The sequence below is a fragment of the Acomys russatus genome, chromosome 12 (genome assembly GCF_903995435.1).
Source record: "Acomys russatus chromosome 12, mAcoRus1.1, whole genome shotgun sequence".
In the NCBI taxonomy this organism is placed as follows: domain Eukaryota; kingdom Metazoa; phylum Chordata; class Mammalia; order Rodentia; family Muridae; genus Acomys; species Acomys russatus.
The window spans coordinates 48,113,470-48,137,275 of NC_067148.1; the positions used below are offsets into that span (position 1 = coordinate 48,113,470).

The following is a 23,806-nucleotide window of genomic DNA, read 5'->3' on the forward strand; positions in this document are numbered from 1 at the left end:
TCTACTTTCATTGGAGGGCCACAATATTTCTTGAGGTCTCCCAGATTCAGCATCAATTAAAAACCAGTATCCAATAGAACCTGGCAAACCTGATTGTTTTCCTTCTCCACAGTGTACAGTTACCCTTGTAAAAAGCCACAGATCTCTCTGGGAAGCACTAGAGAAAGGCTAACAGTAAAACTCTTAGTTACGTTGTCAAGGTCCAGCCTCAGAAACCTGGCCATCCCTATATTCTTGGGTTTCTGGGTCTGCTAATTGCCTTACATCTGGAAATTGGCTCATAAGATGAGATTCCCTTCTTACCACTATCCAATGTAGCCTTTCCTCCAAATTGTTTGAGAAAATTTCCACTTATACAGATCAAACAAAAATACAGTAGGCATCTTATCTATTTTATACCTGGAAACACCATGTTTGATTAGCTAGTACCAAAGGTCCATGAGTCAGCCTACCATAAAATTCACTTTCCCTGTGATGTTCATTAAGGGTCAGGCCATTATGGACTTTGCTTTGTTCATAATGACATTTTATGATAGCTACACTCACCTTGCCTTTGATGATTCAGTGGTGCCACCTGTCCCTTGCTACTTCTGGGCCCAATTAAATCCACTGCATTTAATTCATCTAACTGAGCAGCAGGTGTCTCCAACCCCTAAGATCTGGCACAAGGAAAAGGAAGACACCACAGCTTTTCAAATATGCTAGTGCCCTCTCATTATTTGTATTTTATAGGATTAGTGAAGGGCATGTCTTCTGGGCCTTCTCATTGTAGAGAATTAGGTATTACTTAGCATACCAACTCTAATATTGCAATGTTCAGGAGCCTTAAAATCCCTTCATCAACATTAAGCCAAGATATAGCAGGCAGCTCCAAGTTCTTTCCAGTAGGCCATCTTTTGACAAATACTTCAACCAACCATTCAAACATTTTTTTTAACTGTATGAACTTCCATATTAAACTTAGATTCTCTATTCTGTGGGTCCACATTTATAAACCTAGCCCACCCGGATCCAGTTTTATGTTCCCTCCATTATCATCCTACAGCCTTAAAATCCATTTCCATATATATTCTCTAGACTTCTGCTTGAGTGAATTAGCTCTTATGCTCATTAACTCATTAAGCTCTTATGTGGTGTTGTGTGCCTCCTCATAGACTACACTGTCTATCTCCCCTCTAGGAGTCTGCGTTGCCTTCTCTGATTATAGGTCTAGAAGCAACTATTGGTGGTCCCAAAGGACATCAATATTGCCTTGCCTGGCATCTCCTTCAGAGAAAGTCACTGTTGGTTTAGCAAACAACGGGGATTAATTTTCTCAGTCAAAGGCAGAAAATACAATAATATATTAGGGGGTGGTGACCCATCACCACATCATCACATCTTCTGCTCAGTGTATCTTTTTCCAGAAAGCCTACTTCAAGTGAATTAAACCCTTGAGAATCTGAGGGTTCAAAACTCTAAGCTTCAGAAGGGTCCCCCAACACATCTAAGTTACATGATGCTGTTTTTTCTTTTTCTTTTTCTTTTTTAACCAGCTAATGACTTTACATTAATCTCTAACACATTTGAAGGCTGGGAATTAAATTTTTCTATACTTTAGCTAAACTTACAATGAAGGCTTCAGTTTGATTTTTTCCAGAACTTGAGCTTTGTCATCACTGGAGAAAAGCTTCTCTTCCAGGGCAAAACTTTAGACTGTTTATGTACCATGGGAGCTGGTCAGTTTTATCACTAAACTAACTGTTCTTCTTCACTGTATTCTGAGATGCTAGAAGTTGTTTAATTTGTATCATGGAGCTCATTCTTTTCCTCATCAGTTTATCCAGAGATGCTAAGAACAACCAACCATTATCATAATTTTCTTTGTATTGCCACAAATTGTCAAAAGTTTAATGCACAAAGTCACCAAATTTGTTGTCTCTTACAATTGGTGAATTAGGATAATCAAATGTATTTTCCTCCTTAGGCTTGTAAAACCATTCACACCATGGGCTTTTAATACTCTCTGAACTTCTAGGAGAGGCTTCAGTAACTGGAGAGGGTTTGGAACTGTAGGTCTAGGTCATAGCAAATTCGAAAGTCTATTGAAGATGCTTTAAAAATTCATCCTTATACTTCCATTGCTTTCGAACTATTTCTGATACCAAAATCTGTATTAGTCAACATTCTTAAGACCAATTGAACTTATAGAATGATTCTGTATATTTATGTATCTATCATCTCTCTCAATCTCTGTTATTTATATCATCTATCAATCTATCTATATCTCTATCATATATATTTTATGATAAATATCACACACACAGTCTATCTATCAAGTAGACTTAATAGAATGGCTTATAGGTTATGATCTAGTTAGTCCAATAATGACTGTCTACTAGTAGAAGTTCCAAGAATCCAGTGGTTGATCAGTCCAGGAGGCTAGATGTCTAAACTGGTCATTAATGTATACCGGAATCCCAAAGAAGATAGGCTCTAGTGCCAGTGGAAAAAAATAGACTTGCCAGAAGAGCAAGCAGGCAAAGAGAGCAAGTTTTTTTTTTTTGTCCATATCGTTTAGATAGGTGCCGGAAGTAATTGTGGTCCAGATTAAAGATGGGTCTTCCCACCTCTAAAGATCTGTTTTGGATTAAAAGTGGGTCTTTCTACCTCAAATGATTTAATTAAGAAAAATCTTTCACTCATATTCCCAGTCATTATAGTTTTAGCAATTTCCAGAAGTAGGGACATTGACAACCAAGAATAGCCATCACAGCCTATATCAGCAGGCTTTCCCTGCCACCATGGCCAGTCTCAGGCCTTCCCTGCCACCATGGCCACTCTCTTGCCTTCCCTGTTTCCATGGCCACTCTCAGGTCTTCCCTGCCACCATGGCCACTCTCTTGCCTTCCCTGCCACCATGGCCACTCTCAGGCCTTTCCTGCCACCATGGCCACTCTCAGGCCTTTCCTGCCACCATGGCCACTCTCAGGCCTTTCCTGCCACCATGGCCAGTCTCAGGCCTTCCCTGCCACCATGGCCACTCTCTTGCCTTCCCTGCCACCGTGGCCACTCTCAGACTTTCCCTTCCACTATGGCCACTCTCAAGCCTTCCATGACATCATAGTCTGCACCATTCTTTTCCTGATTCTCTGGCCTGTAGCATGCCTTCCCTGCCAGAAGGATCTCTATGCCAACACTCCAGCAGCTAGAATAAACTCTTTCTTTTGCTTTTGTCTGACATTCTGCCACAGCAAAGTAATAGTAGCTAATGCAGAAAGTGATACTAAGAAGTGAGTTCTGCAACATTCAAGTCACTTATACTCCTTTTTTCCCCCCAGTAAACTACACAATCTGTGTATCTTGGGCCTCAACTTGTTGCTCTCTCTCACTGTAAACCCTGGTAAAGGGTGCAATGATCATTTCACAGCCTGCCAAACCACTTAGTCCATTATATTTTAATTGACCTCATTCAAATTCCTAGGACCCCTCACATTCCTCTCTTAGGCCATGATCTGTGTGGATGCTTCAGATAGTAAAAGACCTTGAAAGGATTGACAGAATCAGGCTATGGAAAACCACCAATGCTGGTCTCCCTAATGAATGCTTAGTTCTGGCCAATATTTGATTACTATTTGCCTCTTTCATAAAGTGTTAGTATTACCCTAAGTTTAGAGGCTTCTAATCCATTCCTGCTTCCTTTTCCTCTCTCAGCTTTGGGCTTGCATCATGGCCTGAAACTTCTCTGCTACCTCACCCTCGTCCTCTTTTCAGGCACAGCAACTGGATGTCGATTTTAGTCTATTCTCAGATGGTAGTAAGATATAGGTAAAAGGAATTCCATTTGTTACCTTAAAGTTTTCCTCTATCAGTTACTTATCAGTATTTTGTAAATTATGAGAAGGGGGAGAGGAAAATAAAACCACAGGTAGAAATATTGCCTTTCAGCCGGAGGAGACAAGAAGAGAAAGTGCCAGTTAAAAGAATAAATTAATAATAAAAAATTAAAAAAAATTTAAAAAATAAATAAATAAATAAAAGAGGAAAAAAAAAAAAAAAAAAAAAGAAGTGTCAACAGATGCAATATTGAAATACGGAACAATCAAGAAGCCAACATAGGCTTGATGCCTGAGACGGTCTCAGGCTGAGGGGGAAGAAAAGGAAGCTAGAAAGGAATTCTGAAATTTAGATCATTATATTAGATTGCTTTATAGTTCTGTGGTTATGGGTTTGATCTGGAGTTTTAATTGCAAAACAGAAAGAAGATAAAAGTTAGGACTCATTTTCAACCTCAGAGAGGGAAAATATGTTGGTAAAGTAAGGTGGGTGAAGAATATGAAGGAAAGTTATTTTATAATAAGTGGATGTTACTATGCTAATGACATAGGCTTTTCTACATTAGGGACGAGATTAACCATCTGTGTCGCTAAGAACAGGTGATGTGACGCTTACTGGGCTTTCTGTCCCTAACAGTTGAAAATAAACTGTCAATATCTGGTTAAGGAAGATTCAAAGGTAATTATGTGATAGTAGGATTTTTGTTTGTTTGAATCATGGGTCAAGATGTAGCCTGAGTTAGCCTTGAACTCCAAGTTTTTCTACCTCACTGTGCAGAGTTATAGGGCTAAAGGGATATACCATGATTCCTGGGATGTGATTGCTGTTTCAAAAAGAAAATGGTTATATGCCAAGTACTAGTATATCAAGAAGAGGCGAAACCTCATTTATAACAAACTGTGTGATGATGCTTCTGTGACTGTGACAGCTCACTGGGTATCGAGTGCCACAGTGTCAGTATGTCTTGAACTGGAACTTATATTTCACAAGACCGTCCCTCTCTGTTTTCTATTTTGCGGAAACTTGTGCCCGGTGGAGGGCATCCCTCTGTCTTCTGGTCATGGAAGACTTGGCTTTCTGATAATTCAATTCAACAGCCTCATTAGACCTAACTGAACCAGTCCAGTTTGGTCCCCAAAAGGCTATTTGAGGTGGCATTCTTGTCCTCTTTTTCTGACTCTGTACTTTGTGGCAGAAAAACCAGAGCTGTTGAGATTCTTTAGGTCCAAGTGGAAGCTTTCAACAGCAATGAAAAGAAGGCATCAAATCATGCTTCTGACAAAATGACAACATCGCTGAAACAGACACGTGCACTGGCTCATAACCTTTAGCTTTGTGAGTCAGCTCATTGACTTCGTTGTTTAAACCACTTTGGGTCAGGTGTTTGATTGCATCTTAATGGAATATATCACAATGAAGTATTTCCATATCTTGAAATGTTAAAACTTGAGTCCTGGTGTTTATAGACATAAAATCTTAAGCGAGTTTCCCACTGACTTTGATCCCAATATAGCCATTTGTTGTTGTTGTTGTTGTTTTTCGAGACAGGGTTTCTCTATGTAGCCTTGGCTGTCCTGGACTCACTTTGTAGACCAGAGCTGGCCTCGAACTCACAGTGATCCGCCTGCCTCTGCCTCCCAAGTGCTGGGATTAAAGGCGTGCGCCACCACGCCCGGCTCAATACAGCTATTTTTAAAGGAGCATGGTAATAGCAAGGTTTTATATATAGAGAACAAATATGAAATACTTTGCTCAGAATGGTTCTCTGTAATGAACATAAATTAAATACAACATGTTTTTGTACATAAATTCAAATTAATCAACTCCTACTCTGAAATTATAAGACATTTAAATTATTTCTTTTAAAACACAGATGAACACTAATGAAATAGACATCCAAATTCTTGGCACCCCTCTTAGGTTTAAAATAAGGATACTCATGGGATGCTAGGTCCAACTGATGCATGTACAACCTAACTCCTACCCACAAGGCACAAGGAACACTGAAGAAGAAAGGATGGAAAGTAAGGAAGTCTGCTGTGAGAGTGTGTCTTTTAGATATGACAAATAAGCTATGACAACATGGCTGCCTCAACAAGATCTGGACAATTTCAACAGCAGTAAACATCACAAAGAGGATGAGAGAATTCTCACAAGGCTCCCACACATAGATGAAGAGATATAGGCAACTGATGACTGTTGAGAAAGAGAATCAGTCTTCCCAGAAATGAGCCCCTCAATTTGTTATCCAATACCAAGTGGTCAATTCTAAAAACAAATGCAGAAAAGCAACACAAAATGGGATGAGCGTGTTATGTTTATATATTTCATAACATATTTGTAGCCATAACATAAATTTAAAGAGTATGAGTTACAGAGAGAGAGAGTTGGGGTAGGGTATGGGAGGAGTTGAAGAGAAGAATGAGATGATGCAATACTTTAATTATGAATAAAAATTTAAAAGGATACCTGAGGAGGCATACAGGAAGTAATTCAAGGTGAATAGAACCTTCCAGAAACCTGTATATATTGACAAACTGCAGCTTTATGTCTATCAGAGGAGTGCATTCATACAGAATGTCTGGGTTTTAAAAAATAATGTCATCATGACCTTGAGCACTTCTCAGGATTGTTTGGTAAGCACTCTCAGAAGTTGTTTCTACTGTGCACGTGGACTTTCCAAGATGGGCAGAGGGAAGGTTAGTTTGTACATTTTGATATGGTTGAGGAGACTGTTTGGTATGAATTAAATGTTTGGTAAGAGCACTTACTGGTATCCACTTCAGTTACCACGATGGGTTTGGAGAACTGAATCCGGAATCCCCAGGGATAATCTCCAGTTCCTTTGAATAGTCGCACAGTTCGTTCACGAACTGCAAAGAAAGCAAAGAATCCATTGCCTTGAGTTGACATTTAGCACTATACACTACTAAAGTGTATAAGTATATAAGGATACACCATTGAATTGTAAAAGTAGTATGTTTGCTAGCTGATTCCATGCCAGGCCAAATAAATATGTTCTAAGCAATACTAAGTAATAGCATGTATTAATTATACAAAATTCTGGGTTTCATTGTAATATTTTCGTACAGTTTGGCCTATTTTAATCCTTATGACAGATGACGATTCTAATATTATTATATATCTGTAGAAGACAATATTGAAGTGTAGAGCTTTTAAATATTCGTGTCAAAGAAACAAAGCTTACTACTGCTAGGCAGTACTACACCTTGGATTCACCCCTACCCGCTCTATCTCAGCCAACTAAAACATATACAAGTCTTGCAAACTCTAGGTTCTTAGATCTGTAAACTAGAATATTTATCACAACATTATTCATGGAAAAAAGAAAATTGGAACACAGTCCATAAACTGAGGTTTTACAAGAAGCAAAGGAAAGTAAGAGACCTGGCTCACAAGGAAAATATAGGAGTAATTGGTTTTGAAAGAGGTTGCTCATCTAGCTAACTTTAATTACTGTAGCCCAGTTATCAATCCACTTTTCTTTCTGTAATTTTTTTCTTCATGCTACTTTCACACCTTCTTTTCTGCATCATTCTCCTTGTAGTGTGTGTGTGTGTGTGTGTGTGTGTGTGTGTGTGTGTGTGTGTGTTTTCCTCACAGCTTCTCCTTGTTAATCAATGTAGCTTATCCATGACATCAATGTATCCTCTAACCCTCTTGACTTTTCTCTACCTCAAAGCACCTGGCCCTCTATGCCCACTATGAAGACTTTCCAGGTTTGAAATCCCAGTTGATCCCCAAAGATTACAATCATCTCAGTTCAGAACTGTTTTGGGGTTTTTATTCCTCAGTGGTGAGAAAAAGGTATGAGTCCAGACTGTGAACATCAATTGCACTTTGCCTTGGAGACTTGTAAAGAGTAAATAATAATAAAGTATAATTGGAAACTTTCTCAAGCTTCAGACATAGATTCTTAATACTAGATGGACCTTGAGCTACTTGTGACTATGCTAGGCAATTACAAGACAAGAGTGAGGTCCTTTCCTAAAGAGTAGGTGGGCATTAGAATTTCTGGGTAATACATGTTGCTGCATCTTTTCAACGTGCTGCTTCTTGTACTTCTGTGGATGTTATTTTTTATTTCTCAGATTTAGATCTCTCTCTGGTTCAAGTTATAGAGATGTTTCTTTTTTGTAGAGTTACCTTATCTTAAAGTCCACATTTAAAGGCACTTTGCAGAATACCTATGTGTAGACAAAATATGGGCAAAACTAAAAGCACCTAGGAACTCTTGAGACATTGAAGTGATGGATAAGGAGATTCCAGAAGGTGGTGAGAGCTGTAGAGTTTTGTTCTTACCATCACTGACAGATGGTCTTAGACGAGGTGCTCATAACATTTGTAAAACTATTATGAGTGTAAATTTATATTACATTGCAGAGCTTGTAGAACGAGTTACTTAATTTTTCTCTCAGATATTCTAGGGTGCATCATTATATTTCATTCTGTCCAGGCATGCTCAGTTGTGACCTCCTTGGTCAGATAAGGAAGATAAGCATCTGTTATAAACAAGGGGATATCCATCCTTTTTCACAGGTTCATTGCAGTCCAAGGCAGAAGTCATTACTTCACTAACATTTGCTGGGCACTGCTTTACTCCCAGGCACTTTCTTGTGTAATAGGACTGTAGCAGAAAAGATGGAGAAGAGTCATTTCCTCTTGAAGCTTAAGTGTTAGACACTCATAGCCCAAACTGGCACTATTCAGGGAGGGGTGGAAGGATAACATCTTCATATGGACTCCTCCTTGCTTTTGTAAAATGTCTGAAGAAAACATGTGGTTCTTCTTTTGTTATCAGGAAAAGCATAGTGATATTGCTGAGACAGTATTCCATGTATGCCAGCTCCACAGTACTGTGTTCTGCAATGCTCTGTGTCTCTGGGAAAGTTTGCTATGCATTAAGAGAATTCTCTGTTGGTATGACTGATTGGACAATATCTTATTGGATTTCATAATTTAGGAGGCAGAATTGAGTAATTCAAGGACTTGTGAGTAAATATTTCAACCCTCTGAGATAGGCTGGTAGCTAATCAGGAAAAGGGAAAAGCAGAAATCCATTTCTGACTGTTGTAACAATAATTTTCTAATATCTCTACTTCTCAAGGTTTCTTGGTCCCTCTAGGTTACTCTCTTGATGCTATCTTCTGCTTTTGACAGATTGATTTACCCAACCAATATTTGATTAATGGGAGATTTTTATGCACTGATTCAATTCAAATCGTATTTGTTGTTTTGTTTTTCTATTCCATGAGACTATTAAAATTGCTATTGCTTTCAAGGTCATGTTTCTGTGCTTTTGGTTTTTCAATCAAGCAAATTGAATGTCAACGACACATATGGAAGAATAAACATTTCAATAAAGTCTTGAAATGGTGGGCTCAACTGTAGAACTCCCCTGTGGGAGGGCACAGTCAACACATTTGTAACGAGCTCCTTCCCCATCCTGAAGACAATTTCTCATATTTTAAGATTTATGGTTCTTCTTTCCCATGGCACTGTCTAGTGAATAATCTATAAGTGCCACACAGCTGCTGACAAGCCACAAATGAATGTCATTGTTGTTTCACAGACTGTGGGTGCATTGTCAAGTAATTTATCCCTCTAGACAACAGTTCCTTACCATCATATTGTTGGTAAAATCCAATTGAAGGACAAATATGTTCATGAATATAACAAAATTCACGCACCGAAATACCCTACATTCTTTTTTTTATACCCTACACTCTTTTTTTATACCCTACATTCTTAAGATAGCTGCAGCAATGCAACATTACAGCGAGAGATACCTTTGTTTGCCTATTTTCCAACTTGGAACTTTTAGAAAATTAAGGACTAGGTTTTGTTTTATAAGCATAAAATTCGGCCTTCATAAAATATATTGTGACACATGTAAATTATCATTACAGTGTCTTTGAAATATTATTAGGTAATTAACATAATTTAGTTTAAAAATTATTCATTTATTTGCAGCCCACTTTCCTAATGTCTACATTTTTTTCTTGATATCTGAATGCTACTTAGTCAAAAAGATATACATCCTAGTATAGGGAACACTTGAAGTCTTAGTAACAACAAAACAGTTTCAGATTGAGGTTTAGTGTAATAAACCCTCAAAATGTTCACTTGCAAAGTGTAAGTAGATCTCATACACATACATATAAGCCTATACGTGCATGCATATGTGTGTGCAAGAAGATTATATTATATTCATATATAGATATAACGTATATATAAAAATAGCTCCAAATTTTCTTTTACCAAGGCAAAAAAAAATAGTACAGTAAGGAAAATTCTTGTTTTTTGATGACTGGGAACATAGTAAACTTTATAGTAAAACATTATTTTTTTTTAAAGATCTTATATATTAACTTTTACTTACACTTATGAAAGGAGTAGTTGTATTTTATTTATATAGCAGATTCTAGGTAAAAAAGATAGTCGAAAATACGTGTTTAATTGGTAAGTGTATTAATAATTAAATTGTGTGCAATTTACATGTGAATATACAAATACATTTATGTGAATATATTTATTATTCTGCACAAAATAAATTGAAAGATTAAAAATAGCAAAGATGGATAAAAATAACTTACTTTAATTTTCATGTAGATAATTTCATTCCAGGTTTTATAATACTATACATCAGGGAGAGAAGCAGCCAGGGATGATTTTGTAAAGTAACACGGCTGGTGAGTTACTCTACTCACTCAGTACTACTTTTTTACTGTACTTATAGTGTTTTATTCATGCATTCAAAAATGCGTATTGCTTTTCTAAGATGAGATAGATCCATTCTGGTGGCTGGAATCCATCAGTGAGTTAGGAATATTCTTGGCCCCGAGGCGCCTTTCAGTCTGCGTCCCTTCCCTCGTGCTATAACTCGAATAAAAGTTATATGCAGACACTTTTATGTTTTTAAGATTACTGTTGGGGCTTCATTGTCTCTCTTGTAATTTCTCTGACTTTTTATTTCCTTCTAGTAAGGAAATCTACCATAAGATTTGTTACATTTGGTGTTCTTTTGTGAAAGACCGCAGGCTGAGCTTAGACTTGCTGTGTAGCCAATGCTGACTTTAGATTCTTTTTAAAGGATATTTATTTTTGTCATTTTAATTGTATGTATACCTGTGTATCTGGATAGGGCATGCGAATGTGTTCAGGGGCCCATGGAGGCTAGAAACTTTCAAGGCCCCTGCCTCTGGAGTTATAGGTGAGCTGTGTGACACGGGCGTTGAGAGCCTAGCTCCAGTCCTCTGTAAGAGCTGCACTACCTGAGTCATTTCTCTGGCCTTAGCCCTGAATCCACTTCCCGTGTGCAGGATTTCAGGTGTGTGCCACAATCCCTGTCTTATGTTAGCATTTATTCCAAATCTAGTACTGCTATTCTGAAGGAATAGCTCTTTTTTATTTTACATGAGAGCTTTATATGAGTTATATTTACACAATTTCCCCTCTCCTTCTCCTCCATCCAACTTTGCCCCCATTCTTCCCAACTCCCTCTTAAATACATGGCCTCTTTAATATGCATACACATACAAATTTATAAATACAATCTTCTGGATTCATTCGTTTAGTGCTGTTGTTACATATATGTGTTTAGGTCTAACTATTTGGAATTACATGGCCTATAGGGGGTTTGTCCCTGCAGAAGACTGATGCTCCCTCTCATAACAGACATTAATTGATTGTAGTTCTTTCTTCATCTAGGCATGGAGGCCTTGTGAGATTTCCCCCATCCACATTGGCATATTAATCCTTAGGATTCTTTTTTAAGGACTGGGTCTTAGAATTTTAGTAATTGCAGGTTCTCTAACACATGCCAACTACCTGTGTTCTTCAGTGTTCCTGGCTCTAGCTATGCGTTTTCTAGGGTGATTGCATCTTTCTGTAACTTTCAAGTTCTTACCAGCGACTGGTCTTGGCTTTTTACTAAGACACCTGGGGCTTTCTTCAGGATTCCCACCATCCCCCCGGAAGACCCATGCGGTGGAATGGAAGTTCTCCGTGTAGAATCCTTTTTCTTCAATATCAACTCGAAAGCCCAGATCCACAGAATGAGCATCATCAGAGGTGACTGAGGAGTAGAAAAAGTGAGGAGTTAAGTTACACTCTGGCAGGAAAGGTGGTCCAGGTGAGAAGCACCCAGATATGCAGAGGCGAGGTCCCTACGAAGGAAGAACATTATCCTTTGCATACTATTTTTACATACTTTTAAAATATCATAATCAAAACCAGTATTCCTGAAGCTGTAGAGAGGACTCTGCAGTCAGGAATGCTTACTGCTCATCCACAGGACACAAATTCAGTTCCCAGCACCTACATTTAGTGGCTCAAAACTGCTTGTCACTTTAGCTCTTGGAGATCTGTCACCCTCTTCTGGCCTCCTCAGACACTGTACTGTCATGCACACACCCATACACACACACACACACACACACACACACACACACACACACACACACACACACACAAATAAAAATAAGACATATCTTTTAAAAAATCACAAGATACTGCTTCAAGCTCTGTGTGATGGGAGGCTGTGCACTGGACAAGTTACTGGAAATACTTTAGTTAAAGGAAATTGTTTGCTTTTGAAAACGAATATACTACTACTTAGTATTTAGAGGTCAAGATGAAACCAGTTAAGACTAGGCATCAGCTTTCAGAATCCATTTTTTTAAAGCACCAAGTTCAAGGGAAAGGATTACCTGATACAAATTCGTGTTGCTGTCTTTATCTTGAAAGAGGTACTACAAAGCGCATTTCTAGAAATCTCACTGGGGGTGTATATGAAGAGAAGTTTATACAAGGAGACGTGTAAAATTTCATCTACCAGTTCTTCCCTGAGATTCTACGGAAGGCTGTGTCCTTAAAAAGAAATGAGCTTGTCTTTCCACATTACCTGCCACGTTTCTTTGTGCCCTAGTTAGAAAGTTCAAACCTGAGTAGAATCCCGCTCCATCCCTTTCAGCCTTTCACGCAGGCACAGTTGAAAAACTGTACTTCAGAGTCAAAAGCCATGTTTGAGAAAACAACATCATTTATTTGCATTTTCTTAAAGAGCGGGGCATTTAAAGAAAACAGTAATTCTCCTTATTATTGCAAAGTGGCAAAGCACAGGTTGATCTGATGTCTGGATTCTCCTGCCTCCTCTCCCCAAGTCCTGGGATGGATGGTATGTGCCTCAGCAGCTTCTTCTTTTTTTTTTAAATTTAAATTTTTAAAAAAAATTTTATTAATTTATTTTTATTACATCTCAATGGTTATCCCATCCCTTGTATCCTCCCATTCCTCCCTCCCTCCCATTTTTCCCTTACTCCCCTCCCCTATGACTGTGACAGAGGAGGACTTCCTCCCCCTTTATATGCTCATAGGGTATCAAGTCTCTTCTTGGTAGCCTGCTATGCTTCCTCTGAGTGCCACAAGGTCTCTCCATCCAGGGCACGTGGTCAATATGAGGCACCAGAGCATGTGTGAAAGTCAGACCTGACTCTGCACTCAACTGTGGAGAATGTCCTGTCTATTGGCTAGATCTGGGTAGGGGTTTGAAGTTTACGGCCTGTCTTGTCCTTGGCTGGTGCCATAGTTTGAGTGGGACCCCTGGGCCCAAATCTGCCTATCATAATGTTCTTCTTGTAGAAGGATTCAGAGGGTCCTAGAAACCTCAGCAGCTTCTTAAACACAGTAGAGCATCTCACTTTCCTCCCTGTCCCTCCTCACAAACTGTAGTTCTCCCTACACCATTCTCAGGAAGTCTCTGGCTAAACTCGCTTATAGCCATCGTCACCTGACCAGCAAGGCAGAGTTCTGCTGTGGGTCACAGTGGTCCACTGCCTCCATCTGGCCCCAGCTAAGCATTGGTCTTCTGCTCTCTCAGTTTTCTCTGAAGAATCAGTCTTAACAGGTCTTTTGCTTTCTCAGAACTCTACTGAAGAGAGCAACTATTAGTTGTTGTCCTGACACATAGATAAATGGACATGTTTGCTTAACTTATGTGAGACTATACTAGATATTTGATGGCTTGGGTGGTTTGAGGCGCATTCATTCACTCACTGAACTGACTTGAAATAAGTGCTCTTCTCCTATGAGCCAGGTGAAATTTTATGTGCGCTGGGGATAGAATGATGGATAAGACACTGGCTCCTGGTGCAGTGCGAGAGTTTAGCTAGCTGTAAAGACAGGCATGTCTAAAGGAAGTCTATCACCATAATCTATTCAGAGGATGGGGGGGGGGAGGATGAGGATACACTGGGAGGAGTGAAGCATTCCTATTATACAGTCTAAATCTAAAATGACAAACGACACCTTTTGAGTGTCTATAGAACACCAAAAGTATGAAAATACCACATTTGCTCGATTTGAGAAGTCACAGCCAGGATATAGGTGTACTACAAACAGTGTATAAAATCATCTGTAATTTTGCTTTTACATTTGGACCCTATCCCCAGATACTATATGATGCCCATACAAATATCCCAAAGTGCCCCAAATCTGCAATCAGCAATCTACAATATTCTTCCTATATCCATAGGTAATGCTGATTGAATTGATGTACTGTTATGTTTGGATGTGAACAGAGATGACATATAGCAATATCATATAGTTACAAAGTTGGAATCTAAGTAACATGAGAACATTATGGGACATGATGCTTATTGGATTAAAATTATAAAATGTTTAGGGCAGAATAATATAAATAGCATAAGGCAGAACATGATACCTTCTTCCACATAGCACATTTCAAAACACTTTATTATCTTCTTTTTAAAAAAAGTTTCACTTTTTAAGTAATTCTGAGTGTGACATTTGATTGGGACAGGTAAAGTAAGCCCAAAATTTTATAATACTTTATTGATGTACCTTTCTCAGCTTTAAGACTAAATTAACATTTTTGTTGTTTTTTTTAGGTATAATAGGACTTTCTAAAGTTTTAGATTCATTTCCTGTGTTCTGTACCTTAAAAGCTGAAAATAATTTCAGTTATTTTTAAATGTTTATTGATGTATCTCACACAGATTTCTGGAACAAGTGGTTTATCTTCAGCAATAAATGCCTGTGTTGGCTATGCCGTCGTCCCCTGTCCTGTGAGGGTCTCAGGGCAGGCCTTTATACGGATCACTGTTTTTACTAATATGTGTGAGGTCATTCAAACAGCTCACTTGCTTACAAACAGATGTGATCCTGTGGATGAGTAGCTCTATATTTACTCAGTTAGCAAGACAGAGCTAATGAACATACTCTTACACAAGCGGAGACATAAAATTTGTGTTCAACTCCAATGAAGCAGCAAGCCACACACCTGCTGAAAATTTATAGCTGCTAGAGGTCTCAACAGCTGCTCCATGTTGGACCTTGATCTAAGCAGGCAAGCCCAGATAACACTTTGTCAGGAAGAGTTTGTTACCAAATTAGATTTGGTAGATGAGACACTTAACAAATGAGCATTTCAAACATGCGCTACTGCTGAAATTGCATTTTAACTCTTTTATTCCCCAAAATGCAGTCATGTTCTTTTACTTTTCATGTTTTAGTTTTTGCTTAATAAAATAATAATAATGATGATGATGATGATGATGATGATGATGATGATGATGATAATATAGTTTAAAAGTAACTATATCATGTGCAAGTTACCTCTGAGCACCTTCGGTAGCCTTATGCTTCTTTCAATCTAGTGTATCATTTGGAGAAAATGAAGAGGTGGTCATGTGAAGACGCAAGGCTCTGATTGATTGTTCCAGAAGGAGCAAGGTTTTATTTGAGTTCAACCAGATCCAGTCATTTGCTGTTTAGTGCCAAGAGCAGGAGTGCCAATTAGACTGCCTGAAATTGAAACCCAACTCTAAGACTAATTATATATAGCTGAGTAATGTCGGACATGTCACTTATCCTTTGCATGGGGCCCTGATTAGCAAAAGGAGGTTGGAAATACAGTAACATAACTCATAATCCTACCGGGAATTATATTAACAAGAAATGTATCCTAAGTGGCCCTGAATAGCACCTGGCATCAAGTAGGCTCATCACAATCCTTAGGTTGTATTATTTAAAAGTTTTAAAGTAGGTGTTATTTTATTTTAGGTGGATATGTATTTCATTTTATGTGCATGAGTGTTTTTCATGCATGTATGTCTGTGCAACATGTGCATGCCTGGTGCCTTCAGAGGTCAGAAGAGAGTTGCTGATCTAAGGGAGTTGCAAATGCTTGCAAAACACCAGGTGGGCACTGGAAGTTAAACCTGGGCCCCTTGCAATGGCTCTTAACTTCTTAGCTACTCTCCAGCCCACTTAGCTCTTATTATTAGGAATTAGAATTGGTTCACTTACTCCTTCCCTAATTCTTCCCCCCTCCTTCCTTCCTTTCTCTCTCTCTCTCTCTCTCTCTCTCTCTCTCTCTCTCTCTCTCTCTCTCTCTCTCTCAACTAATATTTGGAAAGTAGAGCGCCATAAGAATTCTATTAGCTGAAGGAAGCACGGGATATGCTAAGAGCTATACTCACATGGTTAACCCCAAATTCCTGCATCATCTGTTTGTGATCCAGGGGCCATTTAAGATTATAAAAACCAGAGGCCCATTTTGTAGCTCTTTCCCACTCCCATTGCTAGCCTTCAAGTTATCCATCCAGTATACCTTAGTCAGCATTCCCCATAATCAGATGGACTGATCAACTGTGCCAACACAGTAAACATGTCATCCTTAATGTCTTTTCCGGTTATTACATAGGAAGTTAGAGATGAGTGAGATCAGCAGAGTGAAAATGCCAGTGGTAATGATGCTCAATAGAACTGTCAGGATTTAAGTCACATATTCGTAGCATAGCCTGACTCTGTAAATGAGGAAAAAATTCAAGCCACACATTAAACAATAGCAGCCCAAGCATCTCTGAGTGAACTGCAGGCTGTACTGAAATTTTTCTCAGGAAATGTAGCGTGCCTTCAACATAGCAGTGCCTTGGATAAGCTGGAAGAGAAGAAGCAGACTCTTGTTCTTGGGTCTAACATGGACCACATTGGTAGGATAAGTTTTCATTCAAAACAAATTTTACCCCAAAGAGAACACAATCACTGTTTAGTTAAAATTGTGTTAGGGCATTAAATATGAGTTTACATGAGCATTACGGCTGATCTTGTGTTATTTCAAGCAGAGTATTGGTTAAATGTTTTAAATAACTTTGCAAATTGAAAAACAATAATCCCTGACTTGCTGTGCTCGCCAGTTTTCATTGTATAAATATCCCCTCCATGGCCAGTATCAAGCTAATGACCTGCCTAGTGAGTTATTGTGTGGAGAATGTGCACAGCTGGCTTGGAGAACAGCTATGCGCTGGCCCCAACGCATTTGTGATTGTTTCTTATTTCAAAAAAAAAAATGCAAAGCACTCATGAATGTCTAAGAGCAGCAAGGGAAAGACAAACCATTACAATGAATGGAATAGACCCTCACTAGGAAGCCAAGCTACTGAAGAACCCAATGAACTAGAAAGAGCTTGACCCATCTCTATTACATCTGAAGCCCATTTTCAGCTAGTCAAACCGGCAGAGTTCCTATTGTTCGATATATTGCATAGATCGTTGATTACAGAGTAGTATTCCATATCTTATAAAGGAAGAAGAAAAAATTTGAATATTTTCACTGTAAAAAATCTATAAATTCTTAAGGACATAGATAAATTTAACTTAGAGAGAGAATGGGGAGGGACAACTGGAATAGATGGGCATTTAGGGGGTGATATGGAAACCTGATACAGTGGAAACTTCCTGGAACCTATGAGGGTGTCCCTAGCGGGGACTTCTAGCAATTTGGGTCATGGAACCTGAACTGGCCATCTTCCGTAACCAAGCTAGTCTCCCAGTGTTGGTACTGGGACACTAAACCAGCTACAAAACCTACAACGCACAACCTGTTCTGCCTGCACAATACTCTGAGGTGATGGTGCCTCATTGCGTGTAGGAGGGGCCAGTCAAGGACTATCTAACTTGAGGCCTAAGCAACAAGAAGGAGCTCATGCCTGATACTGCCTGGATGGCCTGGACTGCAAAGTTGAATGGCTCTGAGACCTAGGGTAGAATCAAGCACGACTGACAACAATAACAAAAAAGTCAATGAAATGATTCCCAATGATATTCTGCTATACTCATAGAATCAATGCATACCCTAATTGTCATCAGAGATGCTTCCTTCAGGATTGAAGGAGATACAGAGACCCACAGCCAACCATTAGGCAGATCTTAAAGAACCCCAAGGAGGAGGGGATGGAAGGATTGCCAGAGACAGAAGAGTACAGAATACCAGCAGAACACAGCTCACAGAATCAAATAAGCAAGGCCCATGAGGACTCATAGAGACTGCAGAGGCCATGGAGCCTGCATAGGTCTGTGCTAGGCCCTCTGCATACAAGCTGTGGCTGTTCAGCTTGGGGTTTCTGTTGGACTCCTAACAATGGGAGTGGGGGTGTCTCTGAGTCTTTTGCCTGTTCTTGGAACCCTTCTCATGCAGCCTTGATATGAGGGTTCATGCCTAGTCTTACTGCATTTGTTATGCCATGTTCATGGATGTCCCTGAGGAGCCTGCTTTTTTTCTGAGGAGAAACAGAGGAGCAGTGCATCTGGGGGGAGAGGGAATCTGGTAGTAGTTGGGGGGGAGAGGCTGGGAGGAGGGAAGGCTGCTGTTGAGATGTATTGTATAAGAGAAGAATAAATTTAAAATGCATATCACTATATCTATCTATCTATCTATCTATCTATCTATCTATCTATCTATCTATCTATCTATAAAGCTCATGCAGAATTTATAAAGGTGTATACTTTTTATGTCTACTTTAGAATAAATTTAATTTGAAAAATTTCCCTTGTGCAGTAGATGCTTCACTATTTGTAAGTTACCTGGTGTAAATTTTTGTCTCTTTTTTTTTTTTTTACAATTATAATAAAATTGTTCATCCCCCAGTTTCCTAGTTTATAAAGATGAATAAATGCTGGCTGTTGTTTTGGTGGACTGATAGATAACTTGGTGATGTTTTACATAAGCTGCAGGTAAAAATGCAGATGAATGTATGGTATGGGTCACTGTATAGGACCGTGGTTTTACAGACACAACCAGCCCTTGTCCTCCCACACAGAAAGACCAGAAGCAATATTGTTTGGACCTCATTGCCATCAGCAGCCTCTTGGTATTTCTATCTGGCAAACCTAATAAAAAGCAAGAGAGTTGTTTGACATGGGCCAAAGAGGGGAGACCCTTGTGCTAGACAGAAAGTGGAAGGCAGGAAAGGAAACCCCAGGGAAAAGTGAAAACTGTTTTCAGAGATGACTTCAAGAGAGTGGAAAAAGCATAGCCGTCAGCCTCCGATTTTGATAAAAATGTTAAAAAAAACCACGAAGATACTTAGACCCTGCTTTCTTCAGGGTTTATATTAGAAACACTGGTATGCTCAATTACATAGACTTAGAAGCAGGATTTGCCTCTGAACTTCATGCACAATAAAAAAAAAAAGAGGTGTTTCAAAGTCTACATAAGTGTTCGAGAAAGGATAATTTGTCCTTTCGCCAACCATTCACTGTATGTATGTATGTATGTATATGTGTGTACGTGTGTGTGCATGCATGTGTGTGTGTGTGTGTGTGTGTGTGTGTGTGTGTGTGTGTGTGTGTGTGTGGTGTTGTAAGACTTGTGTTGGGGGATAGTCTGATGTATTTTGATGCTAATTGATTGCTGTCTCTGTGACCCAACTTTTGCTTAATAAAAAGCCACTCCACCTGAGCAGAACAAAGAAGATAGGTAGGGCTAAGGGAAAGAGAAATTCTGGGAAGAAAAGAACTGCCATGAGAAAAAAGGAGAGAGACCTGAAGTAAAGGGAAGAAAGCCACTAGGGGTTAGATGGAGGAGAAGCACATGGCCTGTGTGGATGGAGAATCTGGCCCAGATAAAGAACATTAACAAGTATTTGGAAATTATGGGTGGGAGGTAACTTGATAAAAGTTATTAGAAACAGATGACATGAGATTGAGGCAGGGATCCCTTGCCTACCCCACTATAGGAGGTAGTTTAGAGGATTGATATCTGGCCTGCTCCAGGTTAACTAAGGCTATTTTAAAATATAAAAAGTGTCTGTGTCTTAATTGATCACTAGCCAGGCCTACAGGTAATACTAATAATTTTAAAAACAATAGATGTGTAGATGAGTTTATGAACAAGAAAATAATTCACATTATGCCATGAGATATGTAACACTTGGAACCTAGAGGCTCTCTGTATATTATGATGTGAAATATAGGACAGAATTTGAGAGTGTTTTGAGGCAGCATTACATGAACATTGCTGAGAATGTAGAAAGATGAAAAGGCAAGAGCTAGAGAGACCCAAGGTGTAAGCAGGACAGTGACAAATCGCAGAACCACTAGAAACTGCAAGGTAATTTCAGGCTTACCCTGACCACGATTTGAGGCCCGCCATGATACAAGCAGACGCACTGCCTACCCCTATGTGGAAATGAAAAATGCTAGAAACCGAATGAGTTACGTAATCTCCTGGGCCAGAGCCAAATCTGTCACTGCAACAAAATAATTGTCGTAGTGAATAAATCCTACTAGAAATAATTGATACCAAAAAAAAAAAAAAAATCAATGATGAACTCTGAAACATACTAAGTATCAACATATTTTAAAAACATGCACAAGATTACATACTATATAAATAAAACAGTTGATAAAATAAAGGTGGAACAGAAGGTGGAAGAAAATGAGCACTAGAACAAATTAGTGAAGCGGTAGGAACAGAGCTTTGGGAGCCTAATAAAGATGTGCATTCTCAGGTAGGGATTTCAAGTGTATATGAGCAGCAAGGGATCTAATATAGCAGTACATGTGGAATATAAATGATACAGTTCCAGTTGTAGTTCCTTGCTGCCCAACACAAGAAAGATCTGGAAGAATTAGGCATAGGCCAAAGGACAAGAATAAAATCTTTCAGAATAAAATAACGAACATAGGAATTTAAAGTTTCCTGCTGGTAACAACACAGTATTTGATTTTTTTTACATTGCTTATACTCCTTCCCCACATATATCTGGCTTCTGTCAAGCCCTAGTCTTTTGTCAGGCTACTGTTTTATTATGAGAAAGAAATGACACCGATGCCTATGATGACACTTGTGTCATTGTATCAGCTTGTCCACAGGACACAACACAACTATTCTCACTACTCTCTTTTCACCAAGACACTTTCTGTAGCTCCACCACGTACATTGCTTTGTTTTTGTCCTTTCAAAGAAATCAATCATAGTTCACTGAGGTTTTGGTGGTGTTTTCGCAAACACACTTTGCTTTTGTAAATAAGTTTCAAATAGCACATGCCTAAGAGTTGGGCTTATCTGCTTTAACATTAACTGTTGCAATCTTGGATCCATATTAGTTTTAGTACTAGCCACCCCCCACCATGTTTTAATCCATGTTTTACTTTAGTCAGTTTTCATGGGTGATTACTTGTTATCCACACTCAGAGGCCATTGTGAGGCTGAGAGCCAATGCTGGTTAAGGAACATAGCCGCTAAAGCCGGACGAAACAATTTCACAAAGAATACAGGCATGTCTTAAGACTTCATTTCAGGAATCTTAAAATGAGAAGAAAAGTTTTCACTTATAATCAACTATATTGACCTCGTCCTTTTACATTAAGCATATTTTATATACATATGCAGATTTTTAAAAGTAGAACACAAATTTAACTCAATGAACAATCCTATGGATAGCGATTTCAGTATCTAAAGAGAAGGAAGACAGCACTGTGCTGCAGGTGTGATTTCTGAAGGTCACTTACCAAGTACTAATTCTTTAATAGACAACAACGAGTTGATTGTTTTTTAAAAGCACCTCTCATTAAAAAAATAAATAAAACCACCACATCACAACATTCAAAGAACAGAATTGACATCTCAGAGATGAAGCAGAAGGAATTTAATTAAGACAACAAGCCGCTGTCTTTGCTGTTGCTTAGAAACACAGGCTTCTACTCACTGGAGCCTTCAGTCAAGTTGCTGATGAGCGAGCTGGCCCCAGCTGAGCTGCACCTCTTGCCGTCCTTGAACTGCTGCCTCCTCCTGGCCCACTGGTCTATTGCTTCTTCCTGGGAACCATCACTGGCTCTTCCACCTCTTAGAGCCAATTCCTGCGACAGCTTTCGCGCCTTAGTGATCTCCAAATTCTCGTCTAGATTAAACCATATTAAATATCAAAGTGAGGCACCAATTCAAGATAGGAAATGAAATAATCTTTGAAACACAGAACTATAAGAAAAATCATTCAATCTCTTCATGTTCCACTTGTTAAGTTGGAGAGAGAAATGGAGATATAAGTTAGCATACAGGTTTATATAGTCCAAACTATTACCTTCAATCATTACAAACAATGAAAATCAATTATTAGAAAAACAATATTATCAATAAAATGTCATAGTCCAATTAAACGGGAAAATTTTTAAAAAGAAAACTTGAAGTGCATAAACATAAAATCTAGAAAGCTATTTCATAATTTAGAATTATTTAAGATTTTTACTTTTTGATACTATACAAAAGGCAAACAACCTAGATTTGAAAATGACTTTTTATTTATTCTGTTCCTAGAAACAAATGAGTTTTTATAATTTTGTTTTTGTTTCTCTATAGAATTTTCTCATATATTTAAAATGGGAGCCTGTGCCACATATGCTTTGTATGCTTTACACCTATTCTGATGCTCAGTGTTGATGCAAAAATATAGATGAAATCTGGCTCAAACACACTGTATGTAGTTGAGCTAGTTAGTTTTGCCAATTGCTCACCAACTAGAGTCATCTGGGAAGAGGGTCATACATTGAGGAGTAGTCTCGATCAGACTGGACTGAAGTGTGTCTGTGGGGCATTCTCTTGATTAATGATTGACGTGGGAGAGCTCAGGCTCCTGTGGGCAGGAGTACCTCCTAGGAAGTTGTTTCTGGGTTATATAAGAGAGCAAGCTGAGCGAGCCACGAGAACCAGGCAGTAAGCAGGATTCCTCCACAATCTCTGCTTAAGTTGATGCAGGTTTCTCTTGAGTTTCTGCCCTGACTTTTCCAGTAATGGACTGTAACATATAAGCCATAACTCTTTACCATCTCAAGTTGGTTTTAGTCAGTGTTTATTTCATCAATTGAGAAGCGAATTAGGTCAATATCACTTTTTACTAATATTGTACAATGCAGTCATTCAAGTTAAGCTTAAATATAAAATACCTCCCAAGATTAAAATTTAATACCTATAAATCCTAGTATACCCCAACTAGGTAGATAATTTAGGCATGGTGATTTTAATATGTTATGCTAATCTCTATTCACATGTGAACCTCTCCTGATTCCACAATATACAAGGTAAGCACTGAGTTTTTCTGTGAACCAAGAGACATGCTGGGGCTGGAATACACATGCTAAAGCTCATGGAGGAACATTATCAAAATATATACTCTTAGTTTTACCAAATGTTATGGTTTGAACCTATGCGTCACTTGAAAAGTCATATTTTGGAAATCAACAGACCTAACGTTGAGAAGTTGAGACTTTAGTAGGTGATGAAATCTTGCCTGCTTTGCTTCCATGAATAGGATAATTTCCCTTACGATTTCTGAAGAAGTCTCGCTGGGCCATGTTGCTCTTCCATACACAGCAGAAGTGGACACTTCGATAGCAGGAAAAAGGCACACCACCATGCTAAATAAGTTCCTTGACCTTGTCTTTCCCAACCTCCATATATATTGTTCTTTGGAAATTATCTCTTACTGACATTTTGCCATATAGCAATGTGACTGGACTGGGACCTTAAGAATGGATGGGAAAGTCATTCTCTTGAGAGTATGGGGGATCTAGGAAATGAGGGAGAAGGCACAGAGAACTGGAGGAGCACTGCTGGAGGAAAGCAGTCTCAGCTGAAACTGGGGTGGCCTGGGCTTTTGCATGTCAACAG

The 23,806-nt window shown here is 38.8% G+C and overlaps 1 protein-coding gene across 1 annotated transcript in view; it reads right to left on the bottom strand.

Moving 5' to 3' along the window:
• The window catches only part of LOC127196101 (uncharacterized), a 100,524-nt gene that overhangs the window by 71,213 nt on the left and 5,505 nt on the right, over window positions 1-23,806 (bottom strand). The window contains exons 3-5 of the mRNA XM_051153683.1: window positions 21,852-22,043; window positions 11,747-11,914; window positions 6,588-6,689 (exon numbers count right to left, since the gene is read on the bottom strand). Of these exons, the coding sequence (XP_051009640.1) occupies window positions 6,588-6,689; window positions 11,747-11,914; window positions 21,852-22,043 (462 nt within the window). The remainder of the gene's footprint in view (window positions 1-6,587; window positions 6,690-11,746; window positions 11,915-21,851; window positions 22,044-23,806) is intronic.